The following is a 16972-nucleotide window of genomic DNA, read 5'->3' as shown; positions in this document are numbered from 1 at the left end:
GCCAAATAGTCCAGCAAAGTGTGCTTTCACTTGCTGCTCTTGCTGTTTTTTTTTTTTTTTTTTTTGCGGTACGCGGGCCTCTCACTGTCGTGGCCTCTCCCGTTGCGGAGCACAGGCTCCGGACGCGCAGGCTCAGCGGCCATGGCTCACGGGCCCAGCCGCTCCGCTCCGCAGCATGTGGGATCTTCCCAGACCGGGACCCGCGTCCCCTGCATCGGCAGGCGGACTCTCAACCACTGCGCCACCAGGGAAGCCCCTCTTGCTGTTTTAAACAAGGGTACTTGGATGATGAGGCCATGTAGATGGGAACCATATTGATTATTTTCCCTAAGTCCCTTTTAAAGGCAATTAAAATGTAGATGTTTACCCAGAATATAAATAGATTTATTCTTCTAGGGAGTTAAAATGCATTTCTTTGTCTTTTAAGCTCCTATGGAGACTTTTAAAAATAGAATAGATAATGATGACAAACTAATACAATTTACATTAAAATGAGTTTAATGTACATGTACATTTATAAAAATAAGACCTCTTAATTTTTTTACTTGAGTGCCAGGATTTTCTTTGAAAAGAAGTGAGATATAAATGGGAGAAAATGTTAGCCTGTGTTTACTATTAATCATCTCATATAAATCCCTGGTGTCTCATTCACTGCGTGCCTTGAATTTTATATTATGGAGTCCACCCAGAAAACTGGTAAGGAGCAATGATGTGCTAAATGCTGAAGGGCTTATGGAAAACTAACCTTCCCTTGTACTACTATTCCAGAAGTCAACGTTAGACATTATTGTTGGTTTCACCTTCATCACACTTTTAAAGAAAATGCTCTAGTCCTGTGTGATAGTTATTTCTATCCAGCTTTTCCTGCCGCTCTGAACTTGCTCAGGAAGTGTGCTCTAGGGAAGATCCCAGTTTTTAGTGTGCATTCGCATCATCGGGCGATCTTGATAAAATGCAGGTTCAGATTGGGGGAGGTAGGTGGCGAGATTCTGCATTTCTGGTGAGCTGTCATTTTTGATGAGCTGTTAGATGATACCAATGTTGCTGGTCACTGGACCACATTTTCAGCAAGAATACTCTGTTTCAAATATCTGAGTTGATGTTCTGTTAAAATTGGATGCAATCTAAGGTTGCCAGAAAAAAATACAAGACATCCAAGATGTCCTATGCAGTATTTGCACATGGTTGTATTAAAAAATTATTCATTGTTTATCTGAAATTTAATTTTAACTGGACTAGACACAATACATGTGTGTGCAAGTACACACAGCACACACACTGGCAACTCTAAATCACAATCTTCAGTCATATACGAAGTCATTTAAATGTCATATATTAGATTTAAATGATATGATTATTTTTATTTTGAGAGAAAGGACACAGAACTAGGTTTGTTTCACACCTATTTTTTAGGCACTAACTTAGGTGTTTTGCTCATATGCTTTTCAATACAGTAAAATACGTAAGCGTGAACCCTGTCCCCCCCTAGTATCTGTGGAATTCTTGAAAAATAGTGAAATCTGTACATTCTAAAATATACCTGAAAGCACAGAAATGCCCTGGATTATTAATGTTTTAAGCCAACCATACGAAGTAATAAGGTCTTTATATGATAGATTTAAATTTAGACTCTTTTATAGTTTTTTTCTTGTATTTTTTGGTACCGTGTACTGTTGATATTTTCAAATCCTGTACGTATAATAGTATTACATGAGGATGATCTGTCGTCTATTAAAGCACACAGAAGAAAGTGTAAATGATTTTCTTTGTTTTTTTTTCCAGATTCTTTACAGAGTTAGAAGCAAGACATCAGAATAATATTTTCATAGATGACATAAGTGACATTGTGGAAAAACACACAGCATCCACATTTGACCCATATGTGAAATACTGCACAAATGAAGTCTACCAACAGCGGACACTACAAAAATTGTTGTAAGCAATATTGAGTGTTACGGTTTTAATTATCTCATTTTAATTAGGTCACATAGATCGAAATTAATGGATCTCTTAAATTATATTTAGAAATGCCTCCTGATGGTCTGTTTTCCAGAGAGAAATTTTTTTTCTTTTTATAAATTTTTATTTTTTGATGTTGGGGCTAGGAGTTTTTAATTAATTTATTTATCCATTTTTTCTGTGTTGGGTCTTCGTTTCTGTGCGAGGGCTTTCTCTAGTTGCGGAGAGCGGGGGCCACTCTCCATTGCGGTGCGCGGGCCTCTCACTGTCACGGCCTCTCTTGTTGCGGAGCACAGGCTCCAGGCTCGCAGGCTCAGTAGTTGTGGTGCACGGGCCCAGTTGCTCCGCGGCATGTGGGATCCTCCCAGAGCAGGGCTCGAACCCGTGTCCCCTGCACTAGCAGGCAGACTCCCAACCACTGCTCCACCAGGGAAGCCCCAGAGAGAAATTTTTAAGAGAATTGCTTTTAGGGTGAGGGCATTTGATTTAAAAAAATCCAGTTTGTAGAGAATTTTGTCTCTAAAGCAATTATGAAATTGTAGTTTGTTGCTGTTTTCCTTCTTTCTTTCTTTTTTTTTTTAATTGCTGCAAGACACGGGGTTGGGGGGTGGGAGGGTTGGTGATCAGTGATCATCATTCTAAATGGTGAGAAGATTGTTCTCTAAGCTGTTATTTGACCATTAAGTAGCCTGAGGCCAAGATAGAGTTTTTGAGTAGGTTGAACTAGGGCCTAGGAGCCAGAGCTTTCTCAAGTATCCTAATCTTCCTCCATTCAAATGACAACTCTATTCAGTTGTTTATAGGAATTGCTGATTTTCCCCCCTCCGCGTAGTTAGGGGTTAAGGAGAGCAGGGGAAGGTCTGAAGGAAGGCAGTTTTTAAAAAAAGTTCTTAAAGGCTTTAACTATGAAACAAAAAAGAGTTAAACTTTAAATTTCCCCCCATACTTTTTCCCTTTGTCTGTTTAGGTTACTGAGCATTTTGTGATGTATACGCTATCTCTATCCTTAAAAGAGTCAGCAATGGTTCAGTAATGTCTGTATTGCTTTCTTGCCTGGGTCGGGGGCTTGTTTATCACAAGGGGCTATCTATTTGACAGTGCAATTGTACATTGCTGTAAACTCAGTTTGAGGGCTGACTGGCTGTCATCATTCTCCTCCCCTCCTGTGCGTTGTGGCATTTATGACGGCAGCATGGAACCCAGGTCAGTTTCTATGCAATGTGTGAGACCCTGTGGTCATGGCTGCTTAGAGAAACAGCCCCCAAGTTGGTGAGAAAGGCTGATTATGCCCCTTCCCCCTCCACATTCTCATTAAAATCTCGTCCAGGCAGGGTAGAAAACCCACAGCTGCCAACGTCAAAGGAGGCTATTAGTACAAAGCAGGGTTTGTAGGCACTACTGACATTTTGTCCTAGATTAGTCATTGTTGTGGAAACTGCCCTATACATTGTAGCATGTTTAGCAGCCTCCCTGGCCCCTGCCCACAAGATGCTGATAGCACCACCACACCCCAGTGGTGATAAACAAAAACATCTCCAGACATTGCCTGACATCCCTTGCAGGGGTGGGGGATGGAGAATCACAACCCTCACTTTCCCTAAATTCCCCTCCATCCCCCATGGGAACTGCTGATGTAAAGGTTACTCTGTAACTGTTGGAAAATCCAAGTTACATGTGTGAAAACAAAGTCTGGAATTAGAGCTAAATTTCACTTTGTATTGCAGGATTTCAAAAAATGCGAATAGGTACTGCTGTACTTTATGCAATTCTTGAGAAATAAAGGTTTTATTTAAATTTGCTCAGTGATACCATCATTGGAGCTTTCACATGGAAATTAGTAGCTGTGTTTTCAGAAACTTTGTTGCAGTTGATGTAAATTTACATTTAAGGCTGTGACTTTCAAGTTCAGTTGCCCTTGGGAATCTGGGAACCAACAAACAATGCCCAGGGTGCATCCTAGACTGTTTCATCAGAATCTTTGGAGGTGGGGGGGGTGGGTGGGGGGAGGGGGGCCTGGGGCCTAAGTAATTTAAATATGCAACTGGTTTAGAATTTGTTTTTTTTTTTAAACTTCCTAAAAATCTTTTCCAAGCTAGCAGGAAACCTAAAACTCCTCAATTTAAGAAAATGAGATTAAAACCTTTCTGTGTTCTTTCTTTTACTTTGTTCTTCTGGGTATTTCCTAATTTATTTCTAGCAGCCTTGAACCCAGCCATCCAAGTTTCAAAGTGTATTTTTTTAAAAAAGGTTACAATTGCCACTACCCTGCTTCTTGGCCTCCCCCCACCCCACCCGCCCTCCTCACAAGTCACCCTGGAACTCCTCAGAGCTCCCTTTGGGGTGAAGTGAGGTGACAGAGTGAGAGATACAGTGTCAGGGACCCACTGAAAGTCAGAAGACCTCGGTTTGACTTCTGTCTTTACTGAATACTAGATCTTTTATTTGGCAGGCTGGGGCCCTTTCTGAGGCTCCATTCTTCCTGGAATCCCCTCTTGGCCTTCCCTGAAAGTTATAGGGTGGTTCCACATGAGATCCTTTTTGTCGATGTATCTTGCTAAACTCTGTAAAAATGTTCTGGCAGTATTAACACTGTTCTAACGTCAGTGGGAGAGGAGGAATATTCTGGCTGGCATGATCAGAAGGTTTTCTGTCTTAGAAGCTTTGAAAAAGTCCAAAAGCCTCCTAGTAAGTAAATCCAGTCTGACATTTCTCTCTTAGATTATTATCTCGGGCTAGAGAAGTGGCTTAAAACATGTGTTATCTTTTAAATGGAATGTTTATAGATTATCAGATATGAGTTCCAGTGTGTATACTAATTTATAATGTGTACATTCACCATTATGATACCATTGCTTCTTCATTAGTGTACTTTCTACTTTTAAAAATTTCTAGCCCATACATTTTCATCTTATTGTTCATATTGTTACCTTAAATTTATATCTTATATTCAGTCTTGACTGTAAAAGGCAGATAAGCCATGCATGTCTCTCTATGTAATTATGTGTTTGTTGTTTCCATATTTAAAAATCATTGGTAATATATGAATGTATCACAATATTTTATTATACATTTTTACTTCTTAACTTGAAGAGGAAGCATGTTGAAGTTTTGTCTTTCTTTGTTTTTCCTCAGAGCCACCAACCCATCTTTTAAGGAAGTTTTGTCCCGAATCGAGTCCCACGAAGACTGTAGGAACTTACCCATGATCTCTTTTCTCATTCTCCCCATGCAGAGGGTGACCCGCCTTCCCCTGCTGATGGATGTAAGATGTGATCTGGTGTCTCTTTCCTCTGTGGATAGCTGTGCTGCTGCAAGTCCGATTAAGAAAATTATTCTTACCCCACTTAAATTATATCCCTTCTATAAAATCCCCCAATTAAGTGAGAAGGTGCTGTTCAGTTGGAAAGTCCCACCTGTGTCTAATATCTTTGGAAATTATCTTCAATTTAGGCTTGTGGGGTCACTCTGAAGAAGTTAGATTATCCCTCATTTTCTTAACATTTTTTGAAATGGGAAGAATATTGACTTCTTGTAGTCAGGAGTCCCGGATTCCTTTTCCGCTGATCCACTAGGCCTGTGACCTTGGGCAAGTCACTTAATCTCTTTGGGCCTCAGTTTCCTCTGGTTGACCACTAAGATCCCTTCCCTGTCACATTCCAAGATGCTGAGGTGCTTCCATTTCGCACAGGAAGGAGGTCCTCTACAGAATCACAGGGCATAAACCTGCCCTATTTTGCATTGCTCAGAATGAGTGAGGAAAGTCCAGGCATCCGTCTTATCTTAGGAAACATTCATGAAGAAAACAAGCATGTGATTTTGAATAGTGGTAAGATGTGGCTGGGAGAAGAGTTGAGACTGCCTGGTGGGAAACACAGCTGGGAGGACAGCCAGACGGTAGCTCAGGAGACTGCACACTGGCTGGGCTGCAACTGCAGGGGCATCCGTGAGAGAACGGGGTGGCCCGACATGACTCCCATCCAGCTAGAGGGGCAAAGAGTCTCTCTTTTTTTTTTTAATTGAAGTATAGTTGATTTACAATGTTGTGTTAGTTTCAGGTGTACAGCAAAGTGATTCAGTTTTATACATATATATTTTTTCAGATTATTTTCCATTATAGGTTATTGTAAGATATATACTGTGTTTTATAGGAACTCCTTATCTTGCTTATCTATTTAATATATAGTAGTATGTATCTGTTGATCCCAACTCCTAATTTATCCCTCTCCTGCCTTCCTTTCCCCTTTGGTAACTATAAGTTTGTTTTCTGTGTCTGTGAGTCCTTTGTTTTGTATATAGATTCATTTGTATTATTTTTTAGATTCCACATACGTGATATCATGTAATATTTATCTTTCTCTGTCAGACTTACTTCACTTAGTATGATAATCTCTAGGTCCATTCATGTTGCTGCAAATGGCATTATTTCATCCTTTTTTGTGGCTGAGTAATATTCCATTTTATGTATCACATCTTCTTAAACCAGTCATCTGCTGATAGGCATTTGGGTTGCTTCCATGTCTTGGCTATTGTAAATAGTGCTGCTATGAATATTGGGATGCATGTATCTTTTTGAATTAAGAGTTTTTGTCTTTTCTGGATATATGCCCAGGAGTGGGATTGCTGGATCATATGGTAGCTCAAAGAGTATCTTTTTGATCAAATTAAAATATTTTGGCATAGTTCTACTTTACAATGGATAATATTACTATAATGTCAGTTTTGACATACTTGGTTTTACAAGTCAAAATACAGGGTAAAAATAAAGCAAAAAATTACAGTCGAGTAAGATTACAAAATAAATTCCATTTTCTCAATTCCATTATAAATTCTAAGAGCTATTCTGAAGAAGCACTGAAGTTTAGAAACGAGTGAAAGCGTGCGATCACGGTCGCTTTGCTGGCTCTGCTGCACGGTGAGGGCAAGGCTCAGCTGTCATTTCAGAATTCACAGCACCTGCTGCTCTCCAAGGCCACCTCAGTCTACTCCCTTTACACCCTTCCTTGTCCCTTCCCTGTGATTTATGAACTTCTCTCCTTGTAAATATTGGGAAACTTGCAGTTTTGTGAATCTAGCTCTGAGTTTTTAAAAATCAGTATTTATCATGTCTAAGAATAAAATGAAATCAGGTTATCAAAACTAAATTTTGGCTCTAAAAAGTTTATTTCCTGTGCCTAATAAGACTTTTATAGAAACAATGAAACTTTGACACATATAGGAAAATATTAATTTTCAAACTTTACTATTTTTTAACAAGACATGGTTGTTTTCTAAATGTAACATTTCTAGTAATGTTATGAATTTTCAGGATTGTTTCTTTTTCTTCTTCTGAAAACGCATTTTAGCCGAGTTTCCTTAGATTCTGTATATTCTGTGATCTCAGCCTTTTTTAATATTCTCTCCCTTTGTGATTCTGAGGAAATTGCTTAGATAGATTGGGACTCACGAAATCTAATATACATGTTGTAGATACCATGTTGGACGTTTATGCCATGATTGCCCAGTAGGGTCTAAACTTTTTGGGGTCAGAGACCGTTTTGAGATTGTGAGTGAAGCTGTAGTCATTCTCCCTAGAAAATTCAGTGTGCAAAATTTTACCTAAAATAATTGAAGTGTGGAAAGAAACTATGGACTCAGGATGCCTGCTCCCAGAGACAAAGACTAGTATTTTTCAAACTGCTTTTGTACCCATTAGTGGGTCATGAAATTGATTTTTGAATCACGAGCAGTGTTTTAAAAAAATGAATATAGACTAGAACATGTGGTATATGATATATACATCGTTCATAATGTGGTTAAATACTATTTCATAAAAAAACTTGTTTCATTTTTGTGTGCATGTCTACTGGTTGCAGTGTAAAAGTATTTCTTGCAGTGGGTCATAGTCAAAAAGTTTTGAGAACCATTAATATAAATCCATCGATGGTACACTCTACGCTTCTCACATATCACATGTAACAATCCTGACCCCTGACTTTTGGATTTATAGACTTGGGTTCGTCTGCATTTAAGGTACCAGTGGTTTGCTAGTTCCTAGTATCTTCCACCTCTGCTGGATGCCTGTTGCCCTAATCTGTTTCCCATGTGTGAGAACCTGGCCACCTGGGCAGAATTTAAATGTACCTAAAACATGGTCTCTTCAATGTTACTTCATTTGGAGATTTAGTGAAGCTTGTTAATTGAGGTGAACATTTTTAACAGTTGAAATGGTTCTGTTGGCTTTGAATGGGTATAGTTTCAAAAGTTTTACGTAATTCAGTATACCTTCAGTTGACTTTCTTTGAACCCGATTTTACCATCGCAAAAATAGCAGTGTAAACATATCAAGGGGAAATCCAGCAGCCGTTTTTTTGATCGTTTTATTCACATTATATCATCTGCAAATATAATAAGCTCTAATAATAATGATGGTGATCATTAATTTTGTCATTCATTGAGAGCCTACTGTATGCCAGGTATTCATAAAAAACGTTACATGCATTATCATTTAACTTTTATAACAACCTTGTGATGTAATTGCATTATCCCAATTTTACAGATGAGGAAACTGAGGTTTATAGAGTCAGGGTAGGTGACTTGCCCAAGGTCAAGTAGCTAGTCAGGAGCAGATCTGGAATTTGAAACCAGGTTCACCCACCTCTGAAGTCTGTCCTCTTATTTAACTATCCTCTGGATTAACATGGACCCTGTGCTTTTAAAGACTGTCTCCTAGTTTTGTAATCGGATTTTAATGTCATCTTCAGACTCATCCGTAGTATTGTGTTCAGCGTTGTTAAGTTTGCTACAAGTAAGACTCTATGACTGGACGTTGGTTTTGTTTTACTTAGTAAAATAAATCAGTTGATTTTGTTCTTCTTTTACTTGATTGCAGACTATCTGTCAAAAGACACCTAAGGACTCTTCAAAGTATGAAGTCTGCAAAAGAGCCTTAAAGGAAGTAAGCAAGGTAAGTGTTGAGAGGCTCATTACACAGTAATGGGATCACCCATTCAGATGTCTCTGAAGAGAACATGTCTGAGTTTGATGCTGAAAACTGGTAGATTCTCATAGCCATTTGCACACCATTCTTTGGGTAGTCGAAAAACAAAGCAATGTTTGCTGTACTCAAATGAAACTGGTATTTTTACTGTTTCAGACAGTCTTGTCATAAGGGCCTTTAGATATCTCATTTTCTTTTGGTGTCTGAATTCGATAAGTGTTTACTGAGTATCCACTACAGTGCCAGGGACAATGCCAGCCCCTGAGACTATGGGGATGAATAAGACATCGGTGGTTACTGCCCTTGTGGAATGTGCTGTGTAGAGGGGAAGGCAGACATTAAATAAGAATTACAGTAAAGGATGATGAGTGACATAAGAGGGAAGAACATAGTAATGTTGAAGCTGAAGCCTGACGCAAGAGTAGCTGTTGAATTCTCCACATTCTATAAACATGTTCCCAAAGACAGGAACGTGTTTATAGAATTTGGAGAACTAGGATGTTCTTCATGTGATAAGAGCCCAGTTCAGGAGAGAGAACACTGAGGAACCATGTTAGGGAATTGTGGACCTTATCCTAGGATGCTGTGGAAGCTGTAAATTCTTGTGCTGTGAAGGTGACAGTGGGGATGAGCTCCAGTGATGAGGCCTTTGTAGTTGATGAGGCTACAGATGATGTCATAGTAGGATGGAGAGAAGCAAACCTACGACATAGGGGAGGTGGGCGTGGAGAGGGTTTGGGTGGGCATATTTGCGGACAGGAATCAAGGAAGATCGTCTCTGGCTTGTGCAACCAGATGGTTGCTCTTGTTTATCTCTACAGTAGGAACATAGGGAGACGCTGATGAGCTCCATTTAGAATGTGTCGGAACTGAGATTCCTATAGAACATCCAAGTCAGGAGCTCAGCGGAGAGACCTGAATTGGAGATGTGGATTTGCGAATCACCAGCCTAGGGATGATTTTTGAAGCTGGGAGAAAGGATGCAAGTACCAAGGAGTATGTATAATAAGAAGAGTAGTTAGTGAGTCCGAAGTACAGCTGTGAAGAGCACCGGACTTCGTCTTGTTTAGGGGAAAGGAACCAACAGAGGAGACTTGAAAAACAAAACAGAATGTACCCAAGAAGGAGGAAAGCTTAATCAGTGGTCTGGCAAATTGCATGTAATATGGTGGAAGGAAGGTCAGCCCCACTGGGTGCTCCTGAAAGACAAAGTGGGATAATGATTGATGCGTTCACTGGGTTTATTTATCATCAGGTGGGTTGTGTCCTTGGAGAGGTGGGTGTGGAAGCCAGGTTGGAGTGTGTTGAGGGCTGAGTGGGAGGTGGGAACATGCAGCCAGGTAGTGTAGCTGTTTCAACAATCAGGCTGAGGGTAAAAAGAGAGCTGTAGTTGAAAGGGAAGTGAGGGAGGGTCTTTTTTTGTTTAAAAGATTAGAGAAATGTGGGTATGTTTAAATGCTAACAGGAATACTTAGCTGCGAGAAAGCAATGGAAGTTATGGGAATCAGTGAGGATACGGCCCAGGGGAGCAAAGCTCGTGATCGCATCAGAAGCATCCGAAATATCTCGAAGCCGCACATTACTTCTGAGTTTGGTACATCTTTGTACCAGTTTATTGTGAAGCACTTTTTGTTTTAATCAACTTTAAATTGACTCTATTTTACTTTTCCTGGCCAATAATAACTACAAAATCATGGGTTTTATGAGCTGGTTGTTTCTTTATATATATATGTATGTATATATTTTTATTGGAGTATAATTGCTTTACAATGTTGTGTTAGTTTCTGCTGTACAATGAAGTGAATCAGCTATATGTATACACGTATCCCCTCCCTCTTAGACCCCCCAGTCCCACCCATCTAGATCGTCACAGACCACTGAGCTGAGCTCCCTGTGCTATACAGCAGGTTCCTACTAGCTACCTATTTTACACACAGTACTGTATTTATGTCAAACGTAATCTCCCAATTCGTCCCACCTTCCTCTTCCTCCTCTGTGTCCACACGTCCTTTCTCTACATCTGTGTTTCTATGCCTGCCCTGCAAATAGGTTCATCTGTACCAAGTTCTAGATTCCACATACATGCATTAATATACGATGTTTGTTTTCCTCTTTCTGACTTACTTCACTCTGTATGACAGACTCTAGGTCCATCCACATCTCTACAAATGACCCAATTTCATTTCTTTTCATGGCTGAGTAATATTCCATTGTATATATGTACCACATCTTCTTTATCCATTCTTCTGTTGATGGACATTTAGGTTGCTTCCATGTCTTGGCTTTTGTGAATAGTGCTGCTGTGAACATAGGGGTGCACGTACCTTTTTGAATTAGAGTTTTGTTCAGATATATGCCTAGGAGTGGGATTGCTGAATCATATAGCAACTCAAAATATTTTTAGTTTTTTGAGGAACCTCCATATTGTTCTCCATAGTGGCTGCACCAATTACATTCCCACCGACAGTGTAGGAGGGTTCCCTTTTCTCCACACCCTCTCCAGCATTTGTTATTTGTAGACTTTTGAATGATGGCCATTCTGACTGGTGTGAGGTGGTACCTCACTGTGGTTTTGATTAGCATTTCTCTAATAATTAGAAATGTTGAGCATCTTTTCATGTGCCTATTGGTCATCTGTATGTCTTCTTTGGAGAAATGTCTATATAGGTCTTCTGCCCATTTTTGTTTTATATTAAAAATAAGTTTATCTGTGTCTTAGTCTGTTTTGGCTGCTAGAACAACATACCGTGGACTGCATGGCTTATACACAATAGAAATTTATTTCTCACAGTTCTAGAGGCTGGAAGTCCAAGATCAGGGAGCCAGCGTGGTTGGGTTGGGGCCCTCTTCTAGCCAGGTTGCAGACTTCTCCTTATAGCCTCACACGGCAGAAGGGAGCGAGGGAGCTCTCTGGGGCCTGTTGTAGAAAGCGCTACTGTAAGTCCCCTACATATGAACAAATTCAATTTGGAGAGCGCGCTTGTAAGTCCAATTTGTTTGTAAGTCCAACAAAGTTAACCTAGGTACCCAACTAACACAATACTGTACTGTAATAGGTTTATCATATTTTTCACACAAATAATACATAAAAAACAAATGAACACAAAAAATAAAACATTTTAAATCTTACAGTACAGTACCTTGAAAAGTACGGTAGTACAGTACAACAGCTGGCATACAGGGGCTGGCATCGAGTGAACAGGCAAGAAGAATTACTGACTGGAGGAGGGAGACGAGGTGGGACATGGCAGAGCTGAAGGATTGTCAGCAGTAGGAGATGGAGGGCAAGCTGCAATTTCATTCACACCTGGCGTTTTTGGCACAGGTTCTGGTTCCTATGTGGGACTAGATGCATGTTTGCATCTTTGAAGTTCGAAACTTGAAGGTTTGTATGTAGGGGACTTACTGTAGTCCCATTTGTGAGGGCTGTATCCTCATGACTTCTAAGCACCTCCCGAAGTCCCCACTTGCTAATACCTAATATCATCTTCAGAGGTTAAGAATTCAACACATATTTTGGGGGGATATGAACATTCAAACCATAGCAGTCTGTCAACCACTTGAGTGCATCTCTTGCTCCATCAGTGGTCTGCATATCCCACTTTGGGAAACACTAAGTGAAGAAATTTGGGCTGACAGGTATGAAATTACCTAAGGTCCTACTGCCCATGGGTCTCTCCTCCAGGACCCCAAATCCTATGGGGGGGGGGTCTTTAGGAGAAGCTATTGTACTTAGAGAAGTTCCAGCCTTGGCCATGAAAGAGATTGTGTCAGATTTTGTTTGGTTGTTACTGAGAAGTTGGAAAAGAATTCACACAGAAGAGAAAGGAGGAGGGTAATAGTAATTGAATTGAACAAACAGTGATCCTTAATTTTTTTGAGACTTTTACATCCCAGTTACAGTAGACTGCTACATTCCTTTAGGTATCTCTGGTTCACTTGATGTGACACTGGTTCTTTTAGGAAAGGCTGGCAAAAATGTAATGTAACTGCCTTACCTTGATACTTACTGTATGAAGGACCCTCTGTGAAGAAGTGCTGTTCCAGAGAATTGTTTTTTCTAAGGCAGCGTTTCTCTCTCTTGAGTAGGAGTCCTGAATATCAGGATTATTCCTGCAATCTCCTAGTGTTGTAGGGAACTGAGGTTATCAATACAGCCAGCTTAGGGCTTCATCTTCTTTTTCATTTGTGCAGGTTACTGATGGGGTTTTATAGATTCTGGGAAAACAATGTCAGTATTTTTAACAAAAAAACTGTGTACATAGAGCATTTATGGTTCAAAATCAAAATGCAGAATTTCAATAAGAATTGGTTCCCTTATCGGAAATGAAAGAAATTGGAAGTTCCCAGTATTTATTTTAGAGAGTGCGATTTTGTATGATGAGGCCCAAGTTTTTAGAACCGGACTCCACCTAAGGCCCTTGGGCAAGTCTCTCTAGATATTCATTCTTGGAAAAAATGAGTAATATTTTTTTTGGTAATTAAAATGCTAATGAAATTTATTTGCATAGTGTGAATAATACTTCAGTGAAATTGTTCCTGTATGTGGCTGACATGACGGTGACAACTTACTGAATTGGGGCTTTGGAAAGACTTACAGACTTAGTCAAACAACTCAAAAACAAGAAAGATGTTTCTATCAAGTGAAATGTGTATTTATTCCAGATTTTCGGCTCAGATGCTGGGGCGGAGCCGGGGGGAGGGAAATTTCCAGGGAATCTGATAGTTCAGCTGGTGCAGAGTCGTGTCTGGTGTCTAAGGAGTGGTGCTCAGGACATGGTTTCTTATGCCAATGAAATCGTCCCTGCTGCTCTCTTTTATTTACTCTCCCGTGGAAAGAGAATAACTGCTTTAACGTGCACCTCATAAAAATTCTACTTCTATTTGGAGATAATATTAAGTTATAAGCTTTTCTCATAGTAGCAGAAGAGCCAAGTTCTCTTGAATCTTTTCTTGTAACTTATTGCTTCAGCTATTTAAAAGAGGTAGATATCTATCTATTAACATGAAAAGATCTCTAAGCTGTGTCAAGTGAAGAACATTAAGTTGCAGAACAGAACAGATAGTGTAATGACATCTACGTAATAAAATGTTTATTTTGATGTGTTTAAATTGATGACATATGTATGTCATCAATTTATAGAAATAGTACCCAGAATCATACACATCAGACTTTCAACCGTGGTTACTGATGGTAAAGGGAGAGGAGAGCAGAAGGGAGGAATTAATGAGGTTTTTTTCCTTCACTGCAAGTACTGCTCTGAAAGAATGCATTTAAGGTTTACAAAGGTAACATTTTAAAAATAATGTACTAAATGTCCATTACAGAAAATTTGAAAAATTGAAATAAGAGAAAATAAAATGTAATCAGTAATCTTGTCAAAGATAGTGACTATTGCCATTTTATGGCGTGTCCTTCCAGTGGATGTAAATGTACACTTACACATGGATTCATGTGGTACCCATTTCATTTACTCTTCTAAATAGTGCTGCATGGACTATGGCCTTACATAAATGATTGTGCTCCTCTGATGATTTCTGTTGAAAAGTTTCCAGAAATGGGTTTATTGGGGGGAAAAAAAGGTAGGTATGATTTAAAGACCCCCAAGTGCCTTCAAGAAAAGTTGTCCCTGTATCCATGACAACCAGAAGTATTTCTAAGTGTCTGTCTTACTGTGCACTCCCCAGCATCCAATATTCTTTTCATCTTTGTGAATTTGATAGATCGAAAATATTTTATTTTTGTTTTAATTTATATTTCTACATTAGAGAGATTGAGTTCTTTTTTGGACACATAAATTTGGCCTAAAACAAAAAATTCAGTCAAATTTAATAAAGCTTTGACAGACGCTAAAGGAAGGCACGGCTTTAGTATGCGGAGGCTGATTTTAATAAAAACACTATATCCAAATTAGCGCTTGTCCCTTCAAGATAGTCATTAATCAGAGTCCCCTAATGATACCATTGCTTGCTATATTTTGAGGGAACTTTTTTGTTTTTAATACGCCTTTGGAGGTGGCGGCTGGTGGAGTCTATGGAAGTTTAGGGAATAAAGATTATAACTTTATTTTCCATTTTCCCTTTCATTTTAAAGTGGGATAACTAAAAAGGAATTGCCCCCCCCCCTTTTTTAAGTGGCTTATAAATGATCCCTGAAGGCAGTTTACACATTAACATTTGCTGAGCGTTCCTTTGTGTCTTAGGTACTGGGCTGGGCACTGAACTAACAAATATGGAAATTTCACAATCTCTGCTCTCCAGTCTTTTTAGAGAGGTAATACCCAAGATGAGTCCTGAAAGACAAATAGGGGGGTATAAGTCTAGATAAGAAGGATAAGAAGGAGTCAGTGGGACAGAGTGGGGTGAAGAATGTTCAGGTAGAGGGAAACACACGTGCAAAAGTGCAAAGGGACGTGGAAGGGTGTGCGGCTCTGAGCAGACATTTGGTAAGACTGAGTGAGGCCCAAGATAAGAGAAGCAGGAAGTTAGGGATCAAGTAAGTAGGTGCCAGATCGTGGTCTTGCCAAGATTTAATTCTGAAAGCTTCGAGGAGCCTTTTAAGGATTTCAAGCTGACGAGTTGCATGATCAGATTTGAATTCAGGGGCTTCCCTGGTGGCGCAGTGGTTGAGAGTCCGCCTGCCGATGCAGGGGACACGGGTTCGTGCCCCGGTCCGGGAGGATCCCACATGCCGCGGAGCGGCTGGGCCCACGAGCCATGGCCGCTGAGCCTGCGTATCCGGAGCCTGTGCTCCGCAACGGGAGAGGCCACAACAGTGAGAGGCCCGCGTACCGCAAAAAAAAAAAAAAAAAGATTTGAACTTAGAAAGATTGAAAATGTTTTTCTGGACGACACATAAGGGTAGGGCAGAAGTGATGGCAGTGAATTAGGAGGCCAGTAATCCAAAGGAGAGGGAGTTTGAGCCTGAGTGCGGGGACGGGGCTGGTGGATGAGTGGACAGCAGGACGGCAGCATGAATGAGACTTTATGAACTGTTTGGATGTGGAGGACAAAGGAGCCGGAGGCATCTGAGAGGTGAGGACCCAGCTCTTTGGCTTGGGGAAGCGGATGATGCTGGGATTGATCACATAGAGAACACTGGGCCGGGGGAGGGGGTGATAAAGGTAGTGTTGAGGTTTGGTCATTCCATCCTGAGTTCGAGATGGCTCTGGGGGACCCGAGAAGAGATACCATCCAGGTAGCTGGATGTAGAGTTTAGGGAACAGACCAAGGCAGGGAGCACAGATTTGGGAGCTATGAACATATATTCTTCAAGAGAAATCATAAAAATGCCCTGAGCAGAGGCCGCTTGATTGGATTTTGTTCTGTCTTCATCCTTTTAGGATATATATATTATTTTAAAGTCCCTTTTTTTTTTTAAAGGTTTTTTGGAGGTGGACCATTTTTAAAGCCTTTATTGAATTTGTTACAATATTGCTTCTGTTTTGCTTTTTTGCCACGAGGCCTATGGGATCTTAGCTCCCTGACCTGGGATCAAACCCGCACCCCCTGCGTTGGAAGGTGAAGTCCTAACCATTGGACCACCAGGGAAGTCCCCCTTATAGGATATTTTAATTACAGTTGCCCCAGCCCAGCCAGGATATTTTCTGCGCCTAGCTTTGATCGGGGGCAGCCATCAGTCCCTGCATCAGTGAACTCCTCAAGACCATTCAGACCTAAAGATATGCTGGAACTGAAGATAGGTGTACCCTTTAAGCCTAGAATATCTGTTAAGTGACTGGAAACATCCAAGTGTCCATCAGTGGGGGACTGAATAAGTACACTGTGGAAAGCACATATGGTCGTAGCCTATGTTGCATCCTATCACTCCTCTGCTGAAAGCCTGCTGGTGGCTTCTCTTTGCACTTAGAATACAATCCACACACCTGAAGAACTTGCATGCTTTGACCCTGGGCTGGTCCTCTAGTTTCCTCTTGTGCCATTTTCCTGTGTCCGGACCTTTTACTTTCTCAGGCACACGGCACTTTCCCAGTGTCAGCCCTTTGCTCCTGGGGTTCACTCTGCCTGGACCAGCGC

The 16972-nt window shown here is 40.5% G+C and overlaps 1 protein-coding gene across 4 annotated transcripts in view; it reads left to right on the top strand.

The window, feature by feature from the left end:
* ARHGEF26 (Rho guanine nucleotide exchange factor 26) overlaps window positions 1-16972 on the top strand; it is a 154237-nt gene that overhangs the window by 83461 nt on the left and 53804 nt on the right. For all 4 annotated transcript variants that reach the window (XM_033414347.2, XM_004284500.3, XM_033414349.2 and 1 more), the window contains 3 exons: window positions 1783-1935; window positions 5092-5221; window positions 8828-8902. In XM_033414347.2, the coding sequence (XP_033270238.1) occupies window positions 1783-1935; window positions 5092-5221; window positions 8828-8902 (358 nt within the window). The remainder of the gene's footprint in view (window positions 1-1782; window positions 1936-5091; window positions 5222-8827; window positions 8903-16972) is intronic.

The sequence above is a fragment of the Orcinus orca genome, chromosome 5, assembly GCF_937001465.1.
Source record: "Orcinus orca chromosome 5, mOrcOrc1.1, whole genome shotgun sequence".
Classification (NCBI taxonomy): Eukaryota; Metazoa; Chordata; class Mammalia; order Artiodactyla; family Delphinidae; genus Orcinus; species Orcinus orca.
The sequence above is the reverse complement of the archived record's forward strand: the minus strand, read 5'-3'. Positions and strand labels throughout refer to the sequence as shown.